This window comes from Harpia harpyja, chromosome 9 (assembly GCF_026419915.1).
Source record: "Harpia harpyja isolate bHarHar1 chromosome 9, bHarHar1 primary haplotype, whole genome shotgun sequence".
Lineage (NCBI taxonomy): Eukaryota > Metazoa > Chordata > Aves > Accipitriformes > Accipitridae > Harpia > Harpia harpyja.
The window spans coordinates 24,814,121-24,842,120 of record NC_068948.1 but is presented as its reverse complement, the minus strand read 5'-3'; the positions used below and the strand labels follow the sequence as shown (position 1 = coordinate 24,842,120).

The following is a 28,000-nucleotide window of genomic DNA, read 5'->3' as shown; positions in this document are numbered from 1 at the left end:
GGGGCCAAGGGTGGAATGCTGAGGCCGCAGTGGAGGAACATGCAGGGAAGGGCCATCAGGGTTCACCGCCGCTGCCTTCAAGTGGTACTGGCAGAAGGGTCAAGTCACAGCAGATGCCAAAGGGTGGGGGCCAGGCCCACCCCCACCCGGTCCCAAACATTTCATGAGATTGTGGGAGAGTTCACAGGACACCAATGGGCGTAATACTGATGGGAGGAAGAGGCAGCAGCGTGGGGGCGAGCGCTACCCCCACGTCCTGAGGCCCTTTGCTGGCTTTCACCCGGCCACTGCCAGACCCTGCGCTTGCATGACAGCAACGGTTACCGCGTGATCCATTTCGCTTTGATTTTTCAGGAGTGGGTTTTTTTCCTGCTTCGACTGCTTCAGGTTTTTTTTCATTTCATTTTGTTGAGGAGTCTTGGCAAAAGCAGCCCCAGGAAGATGCTGAGACTCAGCCTCCTTTTTTTTTTTAACCATCGAGGACCGAGACCTCTTCCCCGGGGCAAAGCTCAGGCCTGGGCCGGGCACGGCAGCGGGCACAGAGCTGGTCTGGGAGAGGGAGGCCCGCGGCCATCACATGATGCCATTGGTGAGGTACTGGAAGCCATCGTAGAGCTTGGTGGTGATGGAGCGCATGCTGCCATCCACCATCTGCTCGATGAGCAGCTGCAGCTGCTCTTCTGTCATGTTCATGTGAAACCGCTCCTTCAGGTTGCGGATGGTGCTCGAGCCGTGGAAACAGGGGAGCTGTGACCCTGCAGGGAGGGAGGAACAGGGTTTGGCGGGGGGGGGGGAGCGGGACTGGGGCGAGCACAGTCCCCAAGGGCTTGATGGCTTCCATCCAGCGTGGCTGTCGCTGGCTCTGAGGCTGGTTTGTGGCACAGGGATTTCCCGGTAGCTGCCAGGCGGTGTCAGGGTTAGTCACAACCCGCTGTCATGGAGCACGCCACTGCTGCCGCAGCATTTATGGCCTGTTCCCACACCGAGGGAATGGCAACCCCCTTCCCTTGGGTGTGTTTTAGGCTTCCCTGGGGCACAATGGTGCTTGGCCATCGCCACAGGCACCTTTCCGCTCCCTTCCTGCTCCGCAGCACAGCCCAGGAACCCCCCACACCCTGCGAGATCCGAGAGGTAAAGGAGGGCTGGGGGACACACACCCTCCCTCTCCCCCCCAGGAAACACTCGCCCTGCTCAGACCAACCCGCTCTGATCCATGCAGCGCTCACACCTCTGACATAGCTGGGTGAATGCAGGAATGCCTTGGCTTCATGGGATCCAGTGTGCCCCAACCCTCTTCCCTGAGCCAGGAGCTCCCCCTGCAGACCCCAGACCCTAGCAGGGCTGCCCAAAGCCTCTCCTGACTTCTCCAGGCGCTCTCCAAACCCCACGAGCTTTCCTCCGTGCGCTGAGGGTCACCAAGCCATTTTTGAGCAATGCTCTATACAGCCTGGACCCACACGCAGCACCTCTGGGGAAGACCCGGCTCTGATCCGCTCTGGATCCCCTTACCTTGCTGCATGATCTCCACGATCTGCACAACTTTATCCATGTGCTTCCGGGCAGCGATGAGACCCTGCAGCATCAGCATCTTGTAGTAGTTGAACATGTCCCCATCCAGCCCGCCCATCACCTGGAAGGGAGAGGCTGTATGGGTGGAGGCCAGTGGGTGGAGAAGCTTTAGGACAAGAGTGTGCCCTGAGCAGAGGGACTGTCAATAGGAGGGGCACAATGGGATTTTTTAGGGAATTTCACTTCTCCGAGTGAACCCACGCAGCAAACAGAGTGCCCCCAGCTTTCAGCTCATCAGCTGGGTCCCAAGAGCAGCTCGGCTGAGGCTGCAGAGCTGGCCAAGAACTGCCATGGTGTCAACCCAGCTGCCAAGGGTTCTACTCTGCCACCCGACACTGGGATCAGCCCTCACCATCACGTCCCCCGCTCACTTACTTACATCCACAAATTCTGTGGTGAGTTTGAAGGCAGACGTCTCAAAGCCAAGATTCCTGGGGGAGCTGGAGAGGATAAACCCAAAATCGATGTGGATTATGTGTCCATCCGCATCCAGCAAGATGTTGCCGTTGTGCCTGCATGGGAGAGAGGAAACTTTCCATTAAACTTTGCAAGCGCATACATGGCAGCACTCTCTGCTCCCAGGATTTCCCTGCTGTACCCGGGGACAAAATGACAAATCCCGGTAGAAGACACAGCTATGGTGTGGGGACCCACCTGTCCTTGACTTGCAGTAGGTAGCACACCAGGCAGTAACCGGCACAGCTCTGCACAAAATTCCTCTGGGCTGTCAGGAAGGATTCAGTATTGTAATTGCCATGTTCCTGCAGGAAATAATCCAGCAGTGAAAGCAGGGACTGCTTCTTGATTTGGTGGATGGACACAGCATTCACAACTGGCTCAATCATGCCGCTGTCGGCGGAGATGACGAGGATTTTGTATGGCTTGATCCAGAGCGGGACACGCTCCTGTTCCCAGATGGACTGTGGGAGAGAGCGACAAAATCCTTCAGGATCCAGGGTGGCCCCACGCAGCCGCAGACCCCGTGGGCAGCCCCTCTCCCCTCTCACCTGCAGCTGCTTGAGGACCTGGAAGGCGAGCAGCTCCTGCCGGAGGTCATCCCCGCACTTGACAATGACAGAGAGGAGGCGCCAGGAGGGCAGGTGGCCGTAGGGGGACCCTTCTCGGATCCTCCTGCAGGGAACGGGCAAGGATGGGAGCGTGAGGAAAGGGAGCATGGGCAGCAAGTCAGCCTGGAGGTCTCCCATCAGGGGTTCGGGGGCAAGGAAAGCCTCTGGAGATGCAGCAGCTCTGCTCAATGGGGACTGCAGCAGAACAAGCTCCAGGGCCTAGGACTGCAAGAACTGCACATCGAGCCCTCACCAAACTATGGTGCAAATCTTACCTGAGCCACAAGCTGTCTCCGGGAACAGCAGAAAGGAATTAACTCTCCCTGAATCCCCCAGTCCCTCCATCAGAACTGTGTGGACAAGACTACCCCAAACCCATAGAGCCCAGAGGACTCTCCCTTTTGCTCAAGGAGAAATCTGGGGGTTGGACGTACAACTCTGATATAGCAAGAACACGAACGAGTTTATTTTGGGACAGGCCAAACTCTTCTGACGTAAAGGATGCCTATAAATACCTGGTAAAGCCCCTCAAAGCCTAACCCAACAGCAGCAAATCTGCCCTGGATTTTCTCTCTCTGCCAGCACACCCACTGCTCGCTGCCCTCTGCCTCCACGTGTCCCGAGTCAACACACCCACCCTGGGGACAAGCAGGGCCTAAAGTCGAGGCCACGGCTGTTTACTGGGCAAATCAGAGAGCAATTTCCCTGGATTTCCAGGACGTACAAAGTCCCTGCAGCGCTGAGACCAACCCAGCACTTCCAGCCCTACCTGACTTTCTCCTGCCAGGGCTCCTTCAGGGCGACAGCAGACGGGTCCTCGGGGTCCCTCTTGAAGGAGGTGGGGGTGTGTGCCAGCTGCTCCGAGAGCCGCCGTCTGCAAGACAAGAGCTTTTAAGCAGCGAAACCCATTGTTGAGGGAGAAAGTGGCATCACCACACACACCCAGAGCCTCTTCGATCCAAAGCACTTTACAAAGCTCATGGGTTCACTCCAAACCCCAAGCCAGGGCCACGTCCACCGCTTCACCAGCAAGGAAGATGCCAGTGGCTGAGCAGAGGAGGCTGCACCAGCCCAGAGCATCTCTTACATGCCTCTATTTAGGGGTCTCATAAACTTCCACTGCCCAGAATTTGCACAGCCCCTCCTTAACCCATGCAGATGTTTTTTTCTCCAGGAATCCAGCAGAGAAATTTTGCATGCCCCTGCCTCTTTGCATCTGAACTCATAACCCACCCCAATAAAGCCACTGCCTGGGCTGCACTTGCCATGCCAGCCTCACCTGATGTCTCCAGCAGCAATGAACACAGGCTCCCTGCTCTCCTGGCTGGTGATGCTGTCCACAGAGAACTGGGAGATGTTGTCACAGCTGTTGGTGTGAATCTCTGGCAGCTGGAAGGGGAAAGGTGCGAGAGGGGGGATGTAGTGGCTACTGAAGCGCAATTCCCACTCATCTTTTATCCCAGGCAGGAGCTGGGTTGGCACTGGCTCCTCGAAGGGCGTTCCTGTCCTGCAACGCTGCTGCACCGGGTCCCGGCAGCATCTTGCAGCGCCAGCAAGGGACAAACCCTGCCTGGCACCCCCGGCCTCACCTCCACCTGCAGCTCCACAATATCGTCCACGGACCAAGCCTCGTCATCATTGTCATAGTTGGGGACGGTGGTGAAGCTGCTGGTCCTCTGCTCATGCGTGATCCCGCACTCAGGGAGGTTCTCGGCCGAGCGGGTGCTCCGGATGCGGTTCTCGGGGATCCGAGCGGGCACATTCGCTGTGTCGAAATTGTCACATTCAAGTACTTCAACGTAGATTAAATAGGGAGCCTGCAGGAAGCAAAACCAAGCATTAGCAGGGCACAGTCGCTGCAAGTGCCAGGCAGCTACAGGAGGCAGCACGATGCTCTCTGCTCTTGCAGGGTGTATGCTTTTCCTTTTTGGCATATGGTTTTTGGGGCAAAGCCGTGCTTTTCACTAGATGTGGAACAGCATCCAGGGCAGGACTGGACCTCCCAGAGACTGCTACAGTGCACGTTTCAGAGGACAGTTACTCTCAGGGGTATGTCTTCCCCTCCCAGCTGCCTGCACAGAGCTCTCTCCCCATTGCTCCCAGCCCTGGAAGCGGTAACACTACTCTCGGGACCCAGGAGATGTCCTAAGCACATGCTCAAAGCATTTCTTTCACTAGATGCCCAAACAGGGCCTGTGTGCAGGACAAAAATCTGCCTTTCAAGGCAAAACTGTTCTCCGATCACTTGTACCTTGTCCTTGGAGTTGAGGACGACTGCCTGGGTGTGGGGCACCCGTACCACGTGATGGTCGAAGCCAGCCGTTGGGAGCCAGGCACGCGCCGGCAGCTTGTGGTTCAGCAGCGAAAGCTCCGAAATGAGCCGTTGGGTCTTCTGCTCTTTGGTTGGCAAGGTGGCCAGGCGCTTCCCGATGGCGATGAGGGATTTGATGAATTCTCTCTCAGGGGCGAGTCTGACAGGCTAAAAAAAAGGTTTAGGGAAGGAGGGTGGGGGGGAAAGTGTTACAAAGGCAGCAGGTTGATAAGACACTGGCAGTTTTGCAATTGGGCTCTGCAGTCTAAAAGCACCGGGATAAACTCCAGATAGAGAAGGAGGCTCTTCCCATCCCACCCTCTTCCCCACTCTTGGACGATACTCCCGTGACCGGAGAGCTGGGCTCATTATCCAGGAGCAGAGCAGGGCAGGATCAAAGCACTTTTTGTCCTGTCCAGAAATCCTCCTCCCCAAAACTCTGGAGCTCACGTCCCCCCAAAACCCCCCGGGCCCGCAGGGCCACAGCGGCCAGGAGCCCGCAGCCAGCAGAGGGAGCGCAAATCGGCCTCATCCCAGGCTTGGCGTTGGGTGTTTTGTTGTATCCTCATCCCGAAGCCTCAATCCTGGCTCAATTCAACCATTTTGCAAAGATCAAACTGCAATTCGGGAAGCCCCTTAGACCCAGGAGGCCCCCCACGCCCCGCAGCTTAAGTCAAGCTCTCTGCTCGACTTTTTCAAGCTTTTAAATCAGAAAAACAAACGATTGCAGCTGATTTTGCCATTTAAGATGCAGAATTAAACTTGCAAAGTGTTTACTGTACAATCATGCTGGAAATGCACATGCAAGGAGCTATGGAGTGTGAGAAAAGGAAGCAAAGGAAAACACCAGAGAGCCAGGAATGGCTGCATGGCAAAATAAAGGGATGGTAAAAAGAGGAGAAGGATCAGTCTGGTGGTTCCCTTTTTGGAAAGGGCAGGTGGGAAATCATTTGTATCTGTAGTCCACGTCAAAAATCCTTCCAAACTCAGGGGTAAGTGCTGTCCTCTCCTCCACCGTGCTCTGCTCTCCTGCCCACTTTGCTAGTGAGCGCAGCAGAGGCATCCTCAGGACAGGAGGAAGCATTTGCACAGCATCTAAGCCAGCGATATCGCTTTCACCTACCAGGCAGAGGATAAATATTTAAAACCCTGCACCAGCTGACGCTGTCCCCTGACAGGTTGGAAAGTGCCTGGTCCCAGCCGGACCCTGCTCTGCCTTGGCTCCTGCCACCCAGCCCACCCTGCGCCCCAATGCTTCCTTGACCTCCGGGACCATTTCCCTCAATTGCATTTAATCCAATTTCTGCAAAGAGCAGAACAATATTCAACAGACACTCTGCTCCTTCCGACACCTCTTCCCATCCGCTCCCATCAAACCCTAATGGCTGTGATGTCCCTGCTCCACTAAGGGCCTTCTGCTCTCTGGTCGATGCAGGTTCCCAGATTTGGCACTTAGTTGATAATGTCCCCAAAACAGCTCTGTGCCCCCTCACCCACTCTGAGGTCTCCGTGCATTACTTGTCTCGGCAGAATAATTTAATGACAGAGTCACTGGTGAGAATTTGGGATTGTGCCCAGGCAAGGAGGTGCCCACATGCAGGAGCAGATTGCAAGCAAAGTCCTCCTGATTCAGACTTATATCAATCGGCGTATCGCAAGCACAGGCATTTTTTAAACCCCTTCTTCTCCAGGGATCCCAAAGCATCTTCTGATGCATCTTCTCCCAGTTTCACAGTGAGCAGAGCAAAGCTGTCCCGACCCTGGTAGCACCCTGCCGCCTCCGTGACCCATTCTGCACCTCTGATGTTCATGCTTCAGTTGAAAACCTTCAGGTCTCAGCTCCTCCAGCCTGAAACACGTGGCTGGGAAATGTCTTCCCCATCCCACTGCGCTCCAAAGGCATCCCACTGAGCTCTGCTCCGGTCTTTGGTGTTACCGGGGGACTCGGCATGGGAAGTTTCACATCCTGTTATGGAGAAGCAGCTTTGGAAATGGCATCAGCTGAACCGGGGCCATCCCTGGCCCGAGCCATTGCAGGAAACGCTGTCTCCAGCCTGCTGAAAGAGCCCGTCATGCTGAAGCTGGGCTGCGGAGAGCTGCTTTTGCCCCGGCTCATTAATATCAGGGTCCTGAAGCCAAGCAAAGAGAGAGGACGGGAGATGCTCTTCCCTCATCCAACCACCCCAAGGATCCTTCTGTTGCTCTGAGCCAACATAAATATTTACTTTCTACCATTTACTGTCTACTACAGCAAAACATTTCACTGGCAGGGCTTTGAAAAAAAAAAATTCCTGCTCTTAAATTAGGCAGGGCTTTGTGTTTGTTTTGCTAAGACACACTCCAGGAGCATCTTTCTCCCCTCGTGGTTTAAAACACTTCCCAGGACTGGGCAGGGACAATGATACAGATGCGTTTGTGGCTAAAGGACTGGCAGAGGAGGGAGACTCAGCTTCAGCCGACAGCTTCAGAGTGGTGCTGGAGGTGTCATGACATGGCGAATGGGAAAGGCTGGTCCAGCTCCGCACAGCCATCACATCTGGGCAGTTTTGTCTGGGTGAGGTTTAAGCATCTCGAAAAACAGGGGGGTTAATTTGGGACACTTTCCAGCCTCAGCTGCCAAAGTGCTTTCCGCTGTTCTACCTACCTTTACCCTGACATCCCACCTCTCCCCTGCTCAAACCACCACAATTTGTCATTTCAGAGCTTTATACAGCAAAGTTGTGGCAACCCCCCATTTCTGCTGTCCATGGTCATTCACTCCACAGGAGTGAGACCCACCTGATCTACTCAGAGTTGGAAACTACTCAGCAGTGCGGAGCAGGGCTGCTACCTGGTCCCTTTAGCTTAGCTGCCTGCCAGGAGGATTTCAGCATCAGCACTGATAACCGATTCCTGGCATGATTTATAAATGCCTTGACCATTCAGCTCAGTGCAGGTGCCTGCAGCAGGTTTCTAAATTTGGCATAAACGCTTGCAAAGAGCCCCAGCTGCTGCAATAACCATCTGCTGTGGATAAACAACCTGGGTGTGCAAAGCCTGGAAGAAAAGGTCTCCTGCTACATGGGAGAGGAATGGGCACTCGCTACCACCCAGCCCCAGGTGATGGCAAGACGGGTGTCATGGTCAAGGCGGATGAGGTGATGGCAACAACCATCGCCGCAGCCCAAGGACTGCAAGGATGCTTCTGCGACGTCCTGGGACTGAGGAGCCTCAAGAGCTCTACCGGTGCCAAGCCTCAAAAAGCCACTGGAGGAAGAGATGTCACTGCCTTTGCTGGGAGGAGCAGGAGGGGGGAAAAAAAATAAAGCAACTTAAGTCAGGTTGGGTGGCAAACTGGGACTCAGAGCCTGGTGTCCTACCTCCCACCCAACCACCAGCACCCATGGCTGCCCGAGCATCCTACTGTCCCTTCCACCTCTTAAAAAGAGTAGAGTTGGAGGAGTTCTACAAAAAATGAAAGGAGGACTCTCCATTGGGGTGGGCTCAGGGGTAAAAGCCTTGTGCCTGGTGTCTGTCCACGACCGCAGCATCAATGCTCCTGCCTGCCTTCCTGCCCCCACCATGCCACGCGTAAAAGGTGTGAAAATTCTCCCTCTGAAGGGACAGAGGGACAAGAGCTGGGTACGTGTCAAATAACTCTTTATAAAGGCTAAAGAGGCTGGAGTTCACCATACAAACGCTGTCCTGGAGGATGGGGGCTACGCAAGGCACCGCTGCCAGGGTTAAGTGGTTTTGATCATGGACTACATCTTCAACATGTGGAAGCCCACTGGGAATCCCAGATGGAGAAGACACACCCATCGGCAGGAAAACAACACAGATGAGGAAGATGCTATTGATTAAAAAAAAAAAAAATGAAAAAGGCTCATTTTGAAAGAAAAATGCTCTATTAGGGAAATGCTGGGTTTTGACTGAAAGACCAAAGTTTAACACACAGAAGGGGAAAAATAATGATTCGTGGAAAAAGCAAATTAAATCCCATCTGGCAGAGAACTTCTAAGTAAAATTCAAGGAAACAGCATTTCCTCTTTCGTGTGCGGACGCCGCCATGCAAAGGTCAGCGACTGCTCAGACCAAAATCGGCAGCATCAGCCAAGTCCCTCCCCTGCCTCCATTTGTCAGTGGTACGAGGGTTTTTCTCTCCCTCGCTGCCTTTTTTTTGGGGGGTGGGGGGGCAGGGAATGAGCACCCAGGGCACCCCCCAGCCCCTCGGGGTTTTCTGCTTTATTTTAGCCAAACTGGTGCAAGCAAATTTGCCCAAAGCTCCCTTTCCGCAGGCGTTTCGCTGAACAAGCAGGAAATGTTCAGACGAAGCTGGCACCACCGCGACGCCGGCTGCTGCGGCACGAGAAACGGCCAGCACGGTGCCAACGGCGGTGGGGAGAGATGCTGGCTTTGCCCTCGCTGGGGGCTCAAGCGGTGCAAACATTGGGGGGGGGTGGCTGGGGACCAGAGCTGCTTGCGGTGCATCGCCGGGTGCCAGAGTTTAGTATTTTCGTGGCAGAGAGGAAATGCTGCTGTCGCGGGGAAGGCAGGCAGCCCGGGCGCAGGAATGAAACGGGCCACTTACGGGAGAGAATGACTTATCAAGACTTTCCGTACTCGAGGAGAGCTCCTGGGAAACGGAGGAAAGGGGGTTTGTTGGCAGTTTTGGGTGGTGGTGTTTGTTTAAAAGGAGAGAGAGGAAGGAGGGAAAAGGGGAGAAAAAGCAATAGTTTAGCTCCAGGTTCATAACGATCACTTTTCATTTAATTTTTTTTTTTTTCCCCCACCCCATCATAATTTTGCTGCCTTTTACTCTTGGATAGGAAGCGGCACCTAAATTGGCAAGTGATGCTTCCAGAGTAATGCGACAACAATTTCACAGGTCTAAACAAGAGCCTCCTCTGATTGAGGCCGCTTATGGTGGTACCAAACAGGGAGCAGGGCTCACAGCTCATCGGCAGATTCTACCACTAAACGCCCATAAAATCCCCACAGATTTTCCCCATTTACATCCTTTAAAATATTCTTCTACCCCAGAAGCATAACTAAGGTTTCAGCTCTGACTTTCTTGGCTCAAATCAGCTGCAGAGGCGGGAGCTGCTAGGGCAGGCAGGGACGCTCATGCTGATATCTGCCCTGAGACCAGCCTCTCTCCATCAATAAAACACTTTATTTTTCTCTCCTGGACTCTAGTTTAGCCTCTAATTTCAGCGGATAAAATTAACCCCATGGAAACTGTCCTTAAAATTAAAACCCCCAACAATTAAACTATTTTCAAGTTGACAAGACCGTTTTCATCAGCAGAGGGGTTATTTTATGAAGCAGCATCCCTGTGCAGCCAAGCAAACCTTGCGTACCATGAGCACGAGCCATCAACCACGTTTTCCTGCAGCCACCAAAAGCTACCCTGTGCACCCAACCTAACAGTGATTTCCATCTCTATCCCAGACGTCCCATGATTTCAGCAGTGCCATGCTTAGAGCCCATAAATCCTTTATTTTCATGCCAAAAAGAGAAAAAATGGAGCTTCACGCCCTTAAGAGCGGTGTGTAATTGGTTTTAAAATTCATTTCCCCAAAAGAAACAAACAGGTTTGGGTTTAGTATGTTAATTACAGGGATACGCTAATTCCACCAGGCTTAGTCTCACCATAAGAAATAACAGCATTTACATTAATCTCTTCTGCGTGACCACATAAAAACCCTAACAGTGCTGAGACCCCGCAAGGCTCACCAAGAAAAAAAATATCTGGAGCCCAGAGGCTGCTCTGGGCTCACGTTGCTGCCTTCCTTCACAGGCACCAGACTCATTCCTGTATCTTAAATCAAGATATCAACACATCTATCAGATGCACTTTGCCCAGTTCAACTCCCATTAAAATAAACGCGATTTCAGAAGCTCATCTTCTCATAGCATCCATACATCTTCTGCTGTAAAGCAGATCTCATGGATGATCTGGTCTGCTCCTCCTTCATCTCTGGCAGCCATGAGCCTGGCACCTGCCAAGCTGAGCCAGGGCTAGACCCTGTCCCCAGTACATTTTCGAGCAGAGCCTATTCCACTAAAGCTGTGCCAGTCTGCAATAATTGAGGGTAGTTTTCAAATTCCTCTTGGATTTAGGACCCAAGCTCCCAATTTTCATTTGAAAGTCTTAATCAAGGTCACACACAACTTGTCCAGCACAGAGGCGTGCCCTCTCCTTTGCTGTGCACAGCCTCTGCTCCCCAACAGCTTCACAAGCAGCACCTGCGATGACATTAGGTCTTCAATCTGGCTGGAAACTTTTAAAATTGATTTTTCAACTTTATCAAAAAATGCCGGCTCTGAAAATCGCAACTGTTGACTACAGGAGGTGGAGACAACCCCCCATGCAGGCATCACACAGCTCAGCAAAACCTGCTGTTAAACCAAAGCCCTTCAGTGAATTTGAGGTGTCAGTGCATTAACACATCTAAATGAAGGGTCTACCTTCAAACAAGGCAGGAATTATCTACTTGCAAAGTGTACTGAAAAATACCTGCAACACTGGAGCAGAAACAGCCGTGCTCAGGACAGCACCTGCAACAGCCTCCCCATGGAGATGGGAATGCCGGTGTGAACCATCACGGAGTAAGAAAGATGGAGCTCCCACTGCCGTGTCCGAACTCTCCAGGCAAACCCACAGCTCGGCCCGTTAAAGCTTTGCTCTTCCTGAAGACAACCTACAGCGCTGGCAGTTTCTAAGCTGAGCCAGGCGGCTTCCAGCTTGCGTGAGCCCAAAACCACCGAAGGTGCCCCTATCAATATGGACTCTGATCTCCAGAGGCTACTCGCACTGGGATTTTGCCGATTTCTCCTGGCTGTGTGACGCACAGCTGCCAAAACCAGGGGTGTGTTGCATGGTACTGGGAAGCCGGCACGCTGCCGCCCTGTCGGCCTCATGCTGATGCAACAGGGGTTTGCACCATCATGCAGAAAAATGAGTCAGAGATGGCCCCAGGGGGGCAAGGCGAGTTCCTCCAAGGTTCAGCTCCGGGTCTGTCATTAAGCCGCTCCCCAGATGGAGCGCAGCCGAGACCTCGGCTTTTTAACCTCCTCTCTGGGAAGGCTCCAGTATCTGCTGTGGCTCAAATCACCTGCTCGCCATGCCAGGTGTGAGCAACAAAACCTGCTTGCAGCATGAGGCCTGGATCCAGAGAACAGGAATAACAAACTTGGAGGGGGAATTAAGTGCATCTTATTTTTTTGCTTAGCATCTAACCCTCTGACATAATCTCAGCAGCTCCCGACATGTTCGGAGCCTGTTCTTCCCCACCTGCCTGCGCTTCCAGCAATGCCATTTCATGGGCAGTTTCGCTCCCCAACTCTGAAGGACAACAAGCTGCAGGGGCAGGAAAAGCTGGGGCAGAACTTGGCCTAAACCCACTTGCTTCACCCAAAGGATAAGGCTGCAGAAGGACCCGCTGCAGCCCCCCAAGGGCTCGGTCATTCCCTATTCCCCCATGTTCATCACAGCACGGCTCTGGTCCAGACACAGCAGGGTAGCCGGACCCACTGGCCACCCAAGGAAAGACATTTTTGGGGATTCTATTCAATTTCTGATGATCTCCCCAGTGAGGTCAGGTACTTTTACGGCAGGCAGCCAGCAAACTGAAATAAAAAAGTGCAATATGGAACACAGCTCATTGTGCGAGCAGACCCAGCGAAGTTTGGGTTCCTCCAGATGCATCCTACATCCCCCAAACCTTCCTCCCCCTCCAACAGCTCCAACCACCCCAAAGCTTCCTGCCGCACCTTGACACCTCACACATCCCCTCACTGGTGACCGAGGGGGGCTGCTTCAGCACAGGGCACGCTGGCCAGCCTCGGGCAAGGGGCACAAACCTCCGCAGAGCAGCCGATTCCACAGAACATAAAGAAACTCAGCACATTTCTGGCTTCTCCTCTCTGTGGCATTTGGTCGATGCTTCAAAAAGTTGCTGCTGGAGGAGACAAAGATCACACGAGACTCATTTCGCTGGGAAACCAGGCTGGAAGGAGCAGGAAAATGAACCACATTCAAAGGGTGCCAGCAGCACAACTCCTCTCCCTTGCAAACTCGACATATGGATGAGCCATTTGCCAAGCGCGGGCGAGCTTCCAGATCTGTCACTCGAGAAACAAGAAGCCTTGAATGTTTAATACCCTGGTCTCAGCTGAAACATAGGTGCAAAGCGGTGTTTACGGTCAGTCGTGGCCGTCACCCGCTCTCTCCCCATTGCCTATCACTCCGCCCTGTGCTTGGGACAAGGCTCATCCGCAGCCACCATCTCTGCAGGGTTTGCTTTGAGGTTTTAAGGCTAAAATTCTTGGTCTCTCTTAAGATGTAGGAACATTCAGCACAAGTTTCTACCCAGTAAACACATACTGTCATACCGATAAAAATAACTTAATCTCTCTTTGTAAAGAGCTCGACAGTGAGCTCAGCACACCTTGGCCCCAACATTGCTTTTGCCTCCACAAATCCTTTGCAGAAGGACTTTCCTACGTGTTATAAAATGAAAACAGGTATTATGGATGGCAGTGTTTTATATCTTAAAAAATAATTTAAAATCAAGACAGCTTTTGAGAGGCAAACGCCTCACCAACACTGCTTGTATTATGGGGAAATGTAGAAGTTTTAGCTAAAAGACAAACCAGGATGCCTGGAGGAGTCAGACTTTGCAGCTTGAGTGACTGCTATCACTGTGGTCAAGTGGAAACCTAACAGGCAAAGGGATGCCCTACTAAATCCAAAGGGAGGATGCAGAAAAGATGCAAAACCTGCCAACTTGGACCCATCCATGGGACTGTGGCGCACCTGGCAGCGCCGCCCTCACAGCAATTTGCCATGACAGCATTGAAAGCAATTCTCTGGTAGCCATGCTGCTGTTATCACAGCAGAGAAACAAGCTCTACCAGAAAAAGCACCTTTGCCAGCATCGCTGAAGGTGCAATTCCAAAGGTAAAAGGCCAACGCTCCTCCACTCCCCGACTGGCAAAGGCAGGGCAGGGACGTGGGCTAAAAAGTGAAAGACTGGGGTCAGACACATTTGGCAACCTTGAATAAAATGCAGCTTTCAAATCCAGAAGTCGCCTTCCAGCGCACACGCTCCAATAAGCGAATCTGTGCAGAAACGCAGACGTAAACAGATTTGCATGTAAACCCTCGCTGCTGTTCCTCAAGAGAACACTGATGCTGCTGTTAAAAAAAATAAAAACCCCACGCTGTGGGCAGTGCTCGTGTCGCGTGAAAGCTTTGCTCTTCCTCCACCACCCACCCACACACAATGGCTCCAAGTTAACAGCGAGGCACTGGCATTTAAGAAGCTGCCATTTCCAGCGCTCCCTTACCGGCAGCCAGCCTAGATTCTTAACTGATTATTCAATTAGCAGCTTTCTAATTAAAATTTTTTTACTTGACTAGTGGAACCAGTTCAGCCAAACGTTTCTGTTCGCACTGAGATGCAAGTCTGCCCGGCTCTCTCCACCATCAGCCTGGCTCTGAGCAGGAGCTCAGTTCAGGCTCACAGCTAAAGCAAGCTGTTCCCATTTAAAAATAGCTGATTTCAATCCAGTTGGTCAAAAAAAAAAATTAAAAAGCTGGTTTTCCCCTCCTGCTCTGCATATTTTGAACCTTGATCTTAGCTCATGAAGGGATCCGAGACATGAACCCGTCTCTAGGCAGACAGTGTGATTTATTCTTCCCACCTCCAAGGCTTTGGGAGTTAAAACACTGGTGGGAGGCAGAGTGGGGCACAGGGAGCATCCTCCCTGTTTCATCCAGGTACAAGGTCTCAGCTATAAAGTTTGACGCTGTGCCCTAATATTAAAATTTCTTAAACTCCAGGACTCGCCATCACGGTCCCGGATTTCTCAGCACCATCAGCGCTGCACCCTGCCACGCTGGCAGGGATGCCGGGGTCAAACTGTGGAGAATGGCTTGCAGGGGAGATAAAGGGCTGAATGTTGGTAACTGGTGCAAACCCCAGCCCGCCAGACGGGAAAACTGGGGAGTGAAATAGCTCACCACCAGCCTCAGCTTTAACTCAGAGTTGTGGGGTTTCATATTTGAAAAGTATTTTCCAAAAGCAACAGCCCTATGAGAAATGCAAAAAGGTGCAGCAGAGCAGCAGTGCATCCCGGGCACATTCATCCCTGAAAATGCCAACTCAGCCAAGCCCCGGCTCGGCTCAGCTCAGCGGCGCAGACCCCGGGGGGTCCTTGTCCACCCCTAGAGAGGTGGGGGAGATGAGAGCAGAGAACCAGGGAGCGGTTAAGGTGCTGCCATCGCTGGTCAGCGCCTGCTGAGGAAGAACCAAGGCAAAGACATTTGCATGCTGCAAAGGCAGCACAACCTGTTTGTGCAACAAATCCCCCGGGGCGGATGCTGGCAAGGACTCATTGCACCTTTACAGCAAATCCTGTTGGGTTTACGGAGGAGGCGTCATTAAAAACCAACCACCCCAAAGCCAGCAACGCTTGAGTTTTGTAGAGCTAGGTAAAATGGTGATCAGACAGCAAGATGACTTTCTCTGCTCCAAGTTCAGCTCTCTCTCACCCCAACAGGTACCTCTAGGTCAGCTTGAGATGTTTCTAGTAGCTTGGCCCAGACATGAATGGTTTTACTGAAGGTTAAGCAGCTGCTCTGCCCTGGGAGAGGTTTTGTTTCCAGGTTGCTGCCTGCAGCCCTGCCAAAGCCCTGGGCAGCCAGACATGATGTCCCACCCACGGCCAGCTTCTGCCCCAACGAGGTTTCACCAGCCACGCAGCCCAACTCCACCATATTTCTGCCCAGCAAGACCAACTTAACAGCACTATTGTGCAACCAAAGGCACCAGCAGGATGAGCTTGTGCCGCAGACAGCAAGGGACCTGTCTTAGAGGTTTAACATTTAAACAGGCAAGAAAGAAGTAAAGCATCCCCATTGCACAGCGCTGGGACGCCAATCTGCCCACGTCTGCAGCATGGGGATCCCAGCCACAGTCTATCCATCTTCTGGCATCCCAGCGGACTGTGCAGCCAAAGATACCCAACCACGACATCTCAGACCATCTCCTACAATGAAACACTTATCAGTGCTCCCCTGGTTTCCAGCATGAGCATCAGGTTACAGCAAGTTCCTCCCCGCCAGGTCTCAAGCTGCTTAGGTGGAAAATTCAACGCTGAGCAGCCCCAGCCAGCACTTTTAATCCACCCTTTGTCTGTAAATGGATCAGAGAACAGGACACACCTGGATTCTGGCAAAATACAACCACCACCCTGGATACCAGGGCTGGAAGAACAGCTGAGTCCATCCACCTCAAGCTGGAGGGATGCAAGACGACATGAGCGGCTTTTCCTTTGCATGCCTTTGTATTAATTGAAAAGTAACAAATGCAAAATAAATTTATACCATTAGAACCCTATCATGGAATTACGTTATGGATGCATAACCCGGGGGGGGATTAAAAACCCACAGCGCAAACGGCACTTGAAATAAAACCTCTCCTGCCTGTTATTACGGTGGCTATGCAGCATGAAGTGACAACTGGAACATAGAGACCTCAGCGGGAAGAATTATTCTCTAGAAACAAAGCGCCACAGCTGCAGGCAGCTGTGGGGGAAAGGACAGATTCATCCCAGGGGTGACTACTGACTTTGCTAAGAGCTGCCCCCCCCCCCCCCCCGCTCTAAAACCAATGCAGACTTTTTTTTCTTAAGTAGCATTAATACCTGCTTTGGGTCTGACTCAGCTAATCTGGGAACAGCAGGTATCGGAGCCCCTCGCAAGGACCAGCAGCAAAGGACAGAGGCACCTTTAAGAGCCTAGAAACAGGGAAGACGTGGCACCATGCTTCAAGGAAGATGTGGAGCAACAGGCAAAGGTCCAGAGGAGAAATAACACCCCAGAGGTCTGTAATAGGTGACCTATGGGAAACATAGAAGAGGCCAAAAGCCAAAATTGTTCAGTGGAGAGAAGATTGATGGGACATGGGAAAGTAACCCCAAAATTGTTCAGTGGAGAAAAGACTGATGGGAAAATAACGCAGCCAGACACAGAGGGATGCTGCAGAGAAGGGAATGTGGTGCCACCACCTCCTCGGTAGAGCTAAAAAGTGGCTTCGGGCTCCAGTAACAAAGGGGAGACAAAGCCTGGATGTGAGAAACTGTAACCGGGAAAAAGCCTGGATGTAAGCCCTACAGCAGGCTGCAGAGCCTCCGGCGTGGGCAGAGTTTGCAGGACACTTCCACAAGAGTCTTTCAGGGACGGATGGGACATACCTGCCTTCTCTGTACCACTCCTTTCCCTGCACCACTCATCTCCAGCCCTGTCCTCTACAGCTTGTATTTCAGGTCTACGCCCACCTGCAAAGGCACCAGCCCAACACTTCAGCTTTTCCTCCCTACAGCTCTTCCAGACTGAGTTTATTCCATTTCTCCTGCTCTTCAACAGCCTTCAGCCATAGATCAGAAACAGCCAACTTCTCCGCAAAGCCTCTTCTCCATCCTCCACTCCTCCAGGACCAACCCCTGGGCCCAGCTGATTTGACTCCATCTGCACCAGACAATGAATTGTCCATGTTCATACCCCAGCTCCACGTTTGCAGTGCACAGAAATGCTGCATTAGCAATACAGGACCGCTGAAGAAGTGTCATGTTTTACCCTTGGCTGGGTTATATCTGGGGTTTTTGCAGGCTGAGGCCAACATGAGACCAGACACTGCAGGCAGCGCTTGATAAGGAGATTCAGGCATTGCAGCCTTCCTTAATCTAGACAAATGACTTCTTGCTTTTACATTCGAGTTTTGCAACATTTTGCAAAGAGAGAAACAGAAGTTTCTCAGGAGGTGCAGCAGAAGCTGCAGAAGCAGGTTCCCGACCCACACTTGATGGCACAGACACTGGTGGCAGAGACACAAACAGTATAAAGGGAATAAAGTAACTCCCAGATGAGCACACATGAGGTTTTATTGATGTAAAATCTCTATTTTGAGAAAGTCTGGGGAACAAGGTAAGGGCTGATGCCAGCACAACACAATTCAGACATCTGCGGGTTTCCTGGACCAAGCAACCTGTAGATTAAAGTATCTTAAAGTAGATTAAAGTAGTGAATTCCAGAATTTGCTGGAATTTATGCCAGACCTTCCCGGCCCCACCACCACCTGGCCAGCTCCAGGGAAGCTGCTTTTTGCAGGGGATTGCTGGTTTCAAACAGGAGGCAAAAACATTCAGCACTTAAAATAATACAAGTCCAGGAAGCTGGTGGGGGATATTTGGAGACCAGGAAAGTTCTCACAGCGCCTCAAGTATCCCTATTGCTGTGCACCGTTTAAACAGCTTGCCCGGCCTCTGGATCAAAATACATTTCAAACACTGCCAAGTGAAACTCTTTGCAGCGCTGCTTTCATCCATCATTATGTAAAGCTTCGGTTTCCATTATTCAAGCAGCTGCATCTAGCATGAGCAGAGAGACCTCGGCGCATCCTGCTCTCCATCAGTCGGTTGTTTTCCACCAAGCAGCTGATGGGCAGAGATATGAAAGATTTCATTCACCCATCAGCAAATGCTGCGACCCCAGCTTGCAACTGGGTTTTCACCCAAGAACTGTAGGGAGCAGGACAGGGTGGTTTGTACTTGAAACCCACCTGGATGACTGCCGCTTCATGCCTCCAAAACCTCCTTCAAATCCCTATCCAAAGAAGCCTTCCCCAAGTCCGGCAGACAGGCGGGAGATCATGCAGCCCCTTCCAACGATTTACAACCCAGTGCGGAACTGAGGGAAAGGGGGAATCTCAGGCAAGGCAGGAAAGCCAAGAAATACTCCACCGTTACGAAAACAGTCATGAGATCTCGAATGTCTAGACGGAGCCACGGGGAAGTCTGCTTTCAAGGTCTCATCCACATGAGGCACAGGGATGACCCAGAAAAGGAGCTGCGTGGAGTCTAACTGATCTGCCCGGGTGCTGGGTAAACGGCTGCTGAAGCCCCGCTGGGACCGAACCTTTGGTACTGTGGTTTTACGAGCCATTTCCGAGCCTGCTGAGCCACCCCGCTGGAGAGGTGAACCACCTCCCCGGGGGAGCATTTCAACTTCTTGAGTTCTGGAAGAGGCATTGCTTTTCTCGGATTTGGTTAGCACTGCTCATAAAATTTGCATTTAGCACCAGCTCACCTCCTCCATCCTCTCCCGCTTGGCATCACCATCTCAGGCTGATGCTTACGCTAAAACCCATCAGCTCTTCAAAACAAAGCAGCAAAATAAAAAATTTCCATTTCCAGCTCTTTTCCCTCCAGCCTTGCATGCCCACTACCAAGGATGCTGCTCATCCTTTTGCTCCATAAGTCTCTGTCAGCAGATGTGCGAAATGAATAATTTGCATTTTCTTTGGGAGAAATCCCACTCAAGCGAAAACGCTCCCTCTCCAGTGACCGTGCACCGATACAGCAGCTCAGCACCAAAGCCAAAGCAACTTTGTGCCAATAACTTTTCGACACTTAAACATAAATGCCGCAAAGCCCACGGGAGCTATTTGGGTTTGGAAGACACAGAACGCAGGTATGCCTCAGTTCACCTATTTAATTGCTGTTTGCTTTGGCATAAAACTGCATTAGTGCCCAACCCTGGAAACTGGAAGCGTCCCCTCCGTGCAACCCACCCCCTCCAGCAGGGAAAACCTGGCTTTCCACTGTCTTGGAGCTGCGAAAAGAGGACAGAAATCCAAAGCAGAGCTCGGCACAGGGCAGCACCTGCAGACAAATCCCACAGCTGCAGCTCTCAGCCCTACAGCCAGAAGTGTGTGTGCATGAGAGGCTCGTTTTGGCCAGGGCCCTAGGACGGCGGAGCTGATGGGTTTATCTGCTCTCCTTCTGCTCCCAGCTCTCGCCTGCCTGGGGCCTTTTCTGCCTGCGAATAAACCTCACCGTTGCTAAATCTGAACAAGCCAGGACAAGGAGAAAATGAGATTTCCAACAGCAATCAGATGGCTGCTGATTGCAAAACAGAGACACCGTCCGACTTGCCCAAATCGTGCGGGAATTCAGCTGTGTAGGAAGCGACTCAGTCCTCCTGACCCAGCTTTCTAATGCCCTCCCTTCCCCTCACACCAAGAAAACTCCTCCTCTGGAGCCCCAGCACCCTCAAGCATGACCCACCGGTGCGTGTCAGTTTGCTTAGAGACACAGGAATCAAAACTTCAATCATTTGCAGCAAATGACAAAACACTCTGGACAAAAACAGTCCGTGGTACAGGAGGAGCTATGAGATGAGAACCAACTGCACGAGCACAGCCCTGGGGGCATCCCTTCCCAGGCAGGCTGAGCCTTGGAGAGCCCCAACATTACCTCTTCCTCGCTCTCGACTTTGGGATTGCTGGCTGTGCGCTTCAGATTGCTGCTCAGGCTGATGGTAACGGTGGCGTCCGACTTGGACCTCTGGTGAGTTCTTTTGGAAGGAGACAGCCCCATATCGGGGGCTGGGCTCAGTGATGGCAGCTCCCTCTTCTTGTAAGCTGGCTTCAACTCGTCCGAGAGGATGAGTTTCCGCAGCTTGGTCCCACGGGAGTGTCGCTGAGTGGAGATGTGCATGTCCGAGGAGTAGGCGCCCAGCAGCAGGGCACACTGCAGGGAGAAGTTGATGCTCTGCCGGCAGCGGTGCACGATGTATGGCTTGATCGCATCTCCCACGTCCTCGTCCATGTGAATGTACATATTCAGCAGCTGCGGCAGGTAGAAGTCCACTTCTTCGTTCCTAAAGCAGAACAACCTATTCCCAATGTAAGCCTGCACACCAGGTTCCTTTGAATTGTACAAGTATGAAATGGCCATGGAGATATCAAAGAGTTTGGATTCAAAGAGCCGGAGGAGCCAGGACTGCTTAGCAGAGTTATTCTTCTGCCGCTTCCGGGCGGTTTTCACTGTGTTGGCCATGGTCTCGTCATCCTCCTGGATCTTAGAGGCCATGCTGGGCGGATCGTCCAAGCACTTGATTTCACAGCCCTCCCTGATATCTCCGTTGGCCAAATCCACCACAGTCCGTGGGGCGCGCTCTGCCTCGCTGCCATTGGCCGGTTTTGTTAAGCTGTCGGAGGAGATGCCATGCATCAGCTTGACCTTCTCCAGGACCTCTTCGCAGGCTTTCTTTGCCACCTCGGGGTCAATGACCGCCAGCTCCCCAACACCTTCTGTGATGACGCTGAGAGATGTCCCGCCATTTCCTTGGGGCGCTGAGCTGGGCGCCTGGTCCAAGCCTGTCCCTCGGGCTGGGTCTACAACAGAGTCTCCCATAGCAGTGGCAGGTCTGCACACTTCAAAGCTGAAATAAAACAAGACAAAAATAGTCAGGGACACAATCTGTGGAGGAGACCTGCTTCCAGCCTGAAGGTGGGAAAACAGGAATCCATGCCAGGATACACCTCAAGGGAAACGAGAGCTGAGATGAGGTTTGGTGCAAACCTTTTCAAAAAGCCTTTGTCTAGAGAGGGAAGGTACCCCAAGCCAACGCACACAACACAAGCCGGCCCAGCGCAATGCCAAGCTAGTCATGTTGGGTTTTAAAGGTCTTCTCGGTGCCCCTTCCACTCAGACTTGAAAGAGAGCTGTAAGCATCTATCAGCCATTACACAAAATTTCCCTGTTACCATGACGATAAAAAAATTGAGCAAGCCAAAAAGAGAAAGGTGGGGGGAGAAATCAGGTTGCTTTATGCTCTCCACCCCAAAGGCATTCTGCAACGCTTGGGATTAGAGGGCCACAGGCTGGGTGGACCCAGTGGCTCTGCTTCTTGCTAGCAAAGATGAAGTTTATCCCCCGTGCTCAGCTTTTGCTCCTTTAGCCTCCTTTCGGGACGGAGGGTGAGGGTGGTACATGGCACTTTGATGGTGAAATCCCTCGCCGGTGCTGGGTGAGCAGAGAGCTGGAGCAAGAACTAAGTTTGTTGCAACAAGGTCCCTGTTTTCAAAGTCCAGATGCCACTGCCCAGATTACGTATCCTCACCAATGATTAGCACTTAATTACGTTTTAAAAAGAAGATAAATGAGGGATTGAACACACTTCCTGGTTTCCCATCTTGATAAAAAGAGCAGTGGTGAATCTCTGTGGATAACCAGCAAGAATAAAGAAGGCCAGTGCCAAGTGAAATTGTCCTCTAAAAATAAAATAAGGCACTCTATTCAATCTAACATCATTACTGCGGCTCTGACTGCTTCCCTTTATTGCTCATACGCTACAACAAGACAGCTCGTGATCAGCAGAAGGGCACAATGCCTTTTACAAATGTTAAGCACTGCAAGCAGATTGCCAATTCCCTCCTGCCTTTCACGTCCAGCACGGTGGAAAAAATTACTGTCTTTGGAAAAGAAGTTCACTGAACCATTTTCTGCCTGTCTGTTCCCCCAACGACCCCCAGCCCCTGTTTTGCCTGCAGAAGCTGCGCCGGCAGGTTCTTGCAATGAGATATTTCCCTGTTAATTTAATGACCTTGTTTTATCTGTTTATTTTTACAAGTCATTACAGCTCCCGATGTGGGAGAAAGGGGCAAGGAAACCCACAGCGTTTCTTTCTAAATATTCCAAGCGAGTAAAAATGAGGTCGGTGTGTCCAGATGCAAGCGCCACTTCCCAGAGACTGGTTTCTTCCTCTTGTTTTCAAAGCACTTAAGCTCTAACTACGAGGTGAAAAAAGGCTGACCAAAGTTCAGCAGTCTGAACTGATATGAATAGCATCTTTCACCCCGTCCGCACGGCAGTGACACACAACGTTTTTCTCTGTGCTTGCCATTCCCTTCGGTACAAATCCTGCATGCTTCAAATATTTGTGGTCATTAGATCCTAAAGACCCTGGGAGCTGAAGGAAGTTGTTTTTCCTTCTTAGTGAGCCCAGCCTTGCCCCACAAAAGCCCAGACGATCTAGTTTTTAACTTAACACCACGCCAACAAAAACGAGATCCTTTGGTGTAACTCGGCAAGGCGGGGTTTGGAGATGCACGGAGTGGAGCTGGGTCCAAGGAAGAGTCGCACAGAGCTTTGCTTGTGCCAGCACTTCTGGGGTCCTTCAAACGTTTGCATCAAGACAACTGGGACTACAAACTAATGAAAAATAAAAAAATTCAGTGGTGGCATCTGCTGGAGTCCCAAACATGGCTGCGTGGCCACACGCCAGATGCAGAAGTACCTGCGATCCCGGGCAGCTCGGTCACCCGCAGAGGGCCTTCCGAGCCCCAACTGTTTATCTGATGCCGGGAAATGCTTTTGACATCCTCCTTGCTGGGCTGTAGAGGGAGAAAAAGTGCGTAGGATCCCGTTAAACCTCCCTCCCCATAAACACAGGTCCTGCAGGTGAAGCCTGGTGCAGCGTGACGGCACACACAATTCTGGACATTAAACCTCCTCCGTGTCCACGGAAGAGGCTAGATCCAACCTGACCTACTCACGCAAGGTATCCCGATGACTCCGAGGCACCCGCGTCACAGTCACCGCGAGCAGAGTCGCTCCCACCACCAGCCCAAACGCCCCGATCCTTTTGCCACCTTCATGCAGCCAGCCAGGCCTGGAGGGGCCCCATGCACCGGAGAGGAGACATCTGGCCAGAGCTCGCAACTGCTGAGTGGGTTAAACTTGGATTAAGGAACTGCGCAAGATAAATCCACCCACGGGCCTGCATGGTTACCTCTGCACCGCAGGCATGGCTTTGAAATCCGTGCATTGCCTTTTTTTTTTAAATCAGTGCATTGCTCTTTTTTGTTTTATTATTATTATTTTGCTCTTCAGCTCCCCCCCCCGACACTTACACAGCCACCTTCTTCGGTGACATCCCAGCAATGGGGCTGTTTGGAGCTCGCCAAGGACACGTCTCCACTCCTAGCGCTCCCTAAAATCCCAGCGAGGGAATTCACTCCCTGCCTCCTGCACCTCTCTGCATTTTTCTGTGATTCACATCACCATTTGTTAAACATACCACAATGTACTATTTACCTCTCGAGGCTCAGCATAACTCCCCTATTCCACATCGCTGGTCTCAACAGGGATAAAAACCCCATCAGCTGCACACAATGAAGCAATCCAGTCTGGAAAACAGGCTGAGCTGAATTCATGTGTTCAAGTTTCTCGCTGGTGGAATGGCCCTGAAGTCGGTGATTAAATACAAAATAAAGGGAAGCCCCTACTAGCACAGAAACTACCGCTGAAGCAGCCGCATGTCAGTGCAGCAATTCAAGAGCATGGTTCCTTCAGGAAGGGACAAAAGCAAAGGGAGATCTACAGGAACAGAGCTGTGGCTTTACAGGAAAAAAAAAGAAAAGTCTCGCTCCTGCCTGACTTGAATAAGAAATATTAGCCCTGGCAAAAACCCAGGAGGACAGGATGAAGCCTCACCAAGACATCTGGTCTCTATTATGCTGCATTACTTTTTGTTTTGCTCAGCACTGAGGGCCTTCGACATCTTGCTGTGCCTTCGGGAAGGCCACAGGAGTTGGGATGGGCGCAGAAAACACCACAGCAGCGCTGGAGGCTGGAGAAGGATGCACTGTCAGTGCCCCTCACTATACTAAGGGGAGAGCCCCTGCTCCTTGGAATGCCCCTGCTCCTCGGAGTGCCCCTCTGGACCCGCTGCAAGCAGAACAACTCAATGCAACTTATTAGGTGATAGCTTAAAGGTAGGGGAAACTGAGGCACAAAGGGACTGTGACTGACTCTGCTCACGTGGGGGAGATGGGCAGCATGCTGTGAACACCACTGAAGAGAGGACAAATAATTCTTCCTGGGGGACGCTTCACCCTCTTGCAAGTCCAAAAGGCCTTTCAGGAGAGACTCGGCACCAACACAGATGGGCTCCCACCTGTTTTTCACACTTGGCTGAAGCAGATTCAACCTCTGCACAGCACACAGGTCTCACTCCACTTCAAAAAAAAAAAAAAAAAAGCCACGTTCCAGACATCGCCTGAGGACAAACTCTGCTTGTAAACTTCCCCTGCTGCACACGGGCACTGCTTGGGGACTTTCCTCCCATGGAACAGTACCGCTTCCATCTTGAAGGATGCACACCATGGAGCACATAGCAGAGGGAAAGCAAAAAAGGTGAATTTTCAAGGAAATGGGCAATGGGAGGCCCTGAGCCAGAGACTGAGCAATTGCTGCCACCACAGACAGACAGCATGGGCTCCTCCATCCAATGCAACTGCCCTGCATGAGGCCTCGGGATGGAGCAGCCTTTGAGAGCCTTTACTTGGGAAACAGAACAAGCGCAGGACAAGTGCAGCTCCTCTCAGCTGAATTGGTGCCTCAAACCAGTATGTCAAAGCCCCGACACACCGGACCAGCAGTTTTCTTAACAAAACAGCAGTTATGAGCAACGCTCTGCTGGAAGAAACAGCATCAGCTAAAGCAGCCGCCGTGGGTGGCCTGAGCTCGCTCACACCTTAGCTCCGTGATGCACAGCTCCTAAAACCCATCGTGGTCCCCAGCCCCGCAGCGGGTCTCACTGGCTCAGTGGCAGCACGGCACCGCTTGGCTCCTCCAGTAGGATGGGATGCAGGAGCGCTCTGCTCCCGTTCAGCCTCACCAAGATGCTTTTGCTGGAAGGACTCTGCATCCCGGTGCCGAGCTGTGTTTGGCCAAGCCTGTGTCCCCGAAATAGCAATAACCCTGGGGCTCACACAGGCCAAACAATGGCTTGCCCCTAAATTTGGAATAAAATAAAAGCCACACTGCAAGAAACGCAGCAGGAGAATGACAAACTACACAACACATTAAAGAATGGCTCTCAACGCTCCTCGGCCTCTTGGCTCCTTAAGGGAGACGCCACTAACTCCCTACTCCGAATGTCCATCCACATCAAACCATAATTTGTCTCTGTGGCATCCTTCCTCCCCCACTGTAGAGCAATGGTCCCGGCGCTGCAGAGGGGACAGAGGCGCAGGGAAGAGGGAAAGCCACAGCCTGCCAGCCCCAGAACCGCACCACCAGCACTTTCTTCATTCCTTCCTCCTCCACAAATGATACAGCCCCACGGGAAGGAGTTAATCTATGAGCAAATCACTGGATTTAACTTCCCCATTTAAAAAAAAAAAAAAATTGTGGGAGCACTAAAATCTCTCTCACCTCTGAGAGATGCTGAGAAGTGGCCCAACCCTTTGGAAAAGGTTTCTTTTGCTGCAACAGGCATCGATTCAGGAGGAAGCCCTTCGCAAACTCACTCCATGCATACCACAGTGGTGGCTCATCCAACACGTTACTCACACAAACACATCCAACCTTTTGTCCTCTTCCCTCACACCTCTCTGCCCCTGATGAGTGTTAATTATGATCCCTGAGCAAGGGAGGACAAACCCTTCCATCCCAGCAACCTGTTTCAGAGCACACCAAACCCTTAAGCAAGCCATGCTGGCACAGCCACCATGGGAAGTTTCCTCCTCCCAGTGATCACAAGGTACTTTGTGCCTGAACGTTCCCACACTCGTTTAGATATGTAAATTCACTATTTCAAGCTGCTGTTGTTACCCACAGTCATATCTGAGTCTTTCTCTAAAGCATGACTTGAAATAAGCTGTCTAGATACGACAGAAAACAGAAGGAGAAAAGCAGGAGCCCACATCCCCGGCTCGGACTCCAAGAGCAACTCTGCTGCTGCTGATCCAAGCACGGACCCTGAACTGCGTGATGACAAATCGCCTGTGATTTAAGGAGCACACGGCCGCGGCACAGACTGAAATCCCATTCAGATTTGCAAGCAAGAAGTCAGAGACTATTATCTCCATCGAGCAGAGACTGCAGGCTGAGCCCCAGTCCTGGGGCTGGCTGCAGGAGCAGATTCACACGAGTTGAGGGCTGCCTCCGACACGGCTGCCGGTTCACACAGAGGGTGATGAAGTCCCGAAGGGGAGTTAAAAAACCTCAGAGGTGCTGAAAAGCCTCTGCTCTTCCAGCCAGCACTGAGAGCAGGATGGCAGCAGTGCTGGGTGCAAGAGCTGGAAACCAGCGTTCCCACCCAAATCTGCACCCAGTTACTTCCCCACAACGCTTCTCAAAGTTTCACCCCGGGTTAAATAGAAGTAGGGGATAGCAAAGTGATTAAATATTATTATTATTATTTATCATACCTAAAGATACTGTCAACTTGAAGCAGAAGTTTCAGGGGGAAAAAAGCATCGAGGGATTACTAACCCACGCCAAACACACGTATCTTGACAAATCAGCAGCCCACCAACTGAGCGTGTTACATAACCTCTCCGGTCTTTAAGTAGATATTTTAGGCAATTACAAAGCGCGAGGGGCACCAGATGGCTTGGGGGAGGGGGGGGTGGCAAAGCCTAGTCAGAAATGACAGTAACAGCATGGAGAAAATCAGCTGAAAAAGTCTCTGAATGGGTTCTTGCGACACTTCTCCAGCCGGCTGGCCTAGGCCACGAGCCTGGCTGCATCCCCGAGGGGAGCTGTGATTTCGGGCCAGCGCTGAAGCCAGAGAGGATGGTGTCGTTCCCACTGGCACAGCGGGATTTAGGGAAGATGGTTGGCAGAGATTATTGCCTGCGTCCCCTGGAAGGAGAAGGAGAAGCAGCGGTACCTGGTACAATCCCATCCCGCACGGCCGAGTCTCTGGTCTGGGATGCCAACGGACAGGGCAGTGCGGGCGGCTCATCCTGGGCAGCGGCTCTGCGGGGCTCCGGGGACAATCGCCTGCTGCTGAGGGAGGGAGTAAAGGAAGAAAAAAAAGAAGAAAAGATGATTTTCCTGCTCGACGAGGCGCTGCCCTCCGGGCCCGCAAAGCCCCGGCCCGGGGGGGGCGGCGGAGCCCCGGCCAGCCCCGCTCTACCCCCGCGGCCCTGCCGGGAAGCAGGAGGCGGCTCCCCGGTGAGCGGCGAAGGCCGGGCCCGCCGACTGACCTCCCCGAGCGGCCGCCATCCCTCCCTGCCTCGCCGGGGTGACGGTTCCGCCGCGGCCCGTGGCCCGGGGACCGCAGGAGGCCGCGGGGGGAGCCCAGTGCCTCCCGACGCGGGGTCTCCCGGTACCGGGGCGGCGCTCACCTGCGCGGGGCCGGGGCCGGGGCCGGGGCCGGAGGCGGAGCGGCGGAGCGGAGCGGAGCGGAGCGGGGCGGGCC

The 28,000-nt window shown here is 52.4% G+C and overlaps 1 protein-coding gene across 5 annotated transcripts; it reads right to left on the bottom strand.

Moving 5' to 3' along the window:
* Position 1: 1 nt before the first annotated feature.
* Positions 2 to 27,993, bottom strand: PI4KB (phosphatidylinositol 4-kinase beta). 5 transcript variants are annotated; one of them, XM_052797947.1, is made up of 13 exons: positions 27,927 to 27,993; positions 27,467 to 27,582; positions 20,254 to 21,223; positions 9,518 to 9,562; positions 4,888 to 5,115; positions 4,226 to 4,453; positions 3,916 to 4,025; positions 3,406 to 3,510; positions 2,577 to 2,700; positions 2,224 to 2,489; positions 1,949 to 2,081; positions 1,510 to 1,630; positions 2 to 755 (listed from the first exon to the last, which is right to left on the bottom strand). In XM_052797947.1, the coding sequence occupies exons 3-13, from the start codon at positions 21,193 to 21,195 to the stop codon at positions 574 to 576; spliced, it is 2,484 nt and encodes an 827-aa protein (XP_052653907.1). In that variant the 5' UTR covers positions 21,196 to 21,223; positions 27,467 to 27,582; positions 27,927 to 27,993; the 3' UTR covers positions 2 to 573. The 5 variants fall into 5 exon arrangements, with proteins under 5 accessions (XP_052653907.1, XP_052653906.1, XP_052653908.1 ...); XM_052797946.1 differs by having other exon boundaries at positions 27,467 to 27,585; positions 27,927 to 27,980; XM_052797948.1 differs by lacking the exons at positions 27,467 to 27,582; positions 27,927 to 27,993 and adding exons at positions 23,081 to 23,177; positions 23,340 to 23,494.
* Positions 27,994 to 28,000: the final 7 nt, after the last annotated feature.

What these genes read in the sequence shown, in the direction of transcription:
- PI4KB (XM_052797947.1), bottom strand. Translation starts at nt 21,195, where the DNA reads ATGGGAGACTCTGTTGTAGACCCAGCCCGAGGGACAGGCTTGGACCAG. An exon ending in TTGTGGAGCTGCAGGTGGAG is followed by an intron (nt 4,026 to 4,225) that starts GTGAGGCCGGGG and finishes TTCCCCTTCCAG; the next exon opens with CTGCCAGAGATTCACACCAA. An exon ending in ATTGCTGCTGGAGACATCAG is followed by an intron (nt 3,511 to 3,915) that starts GTGAGGCTGGCA and finishes CTTGTCTTGCAG; the next exon opens with ACGGCGGCTCTCGGAGCAGC.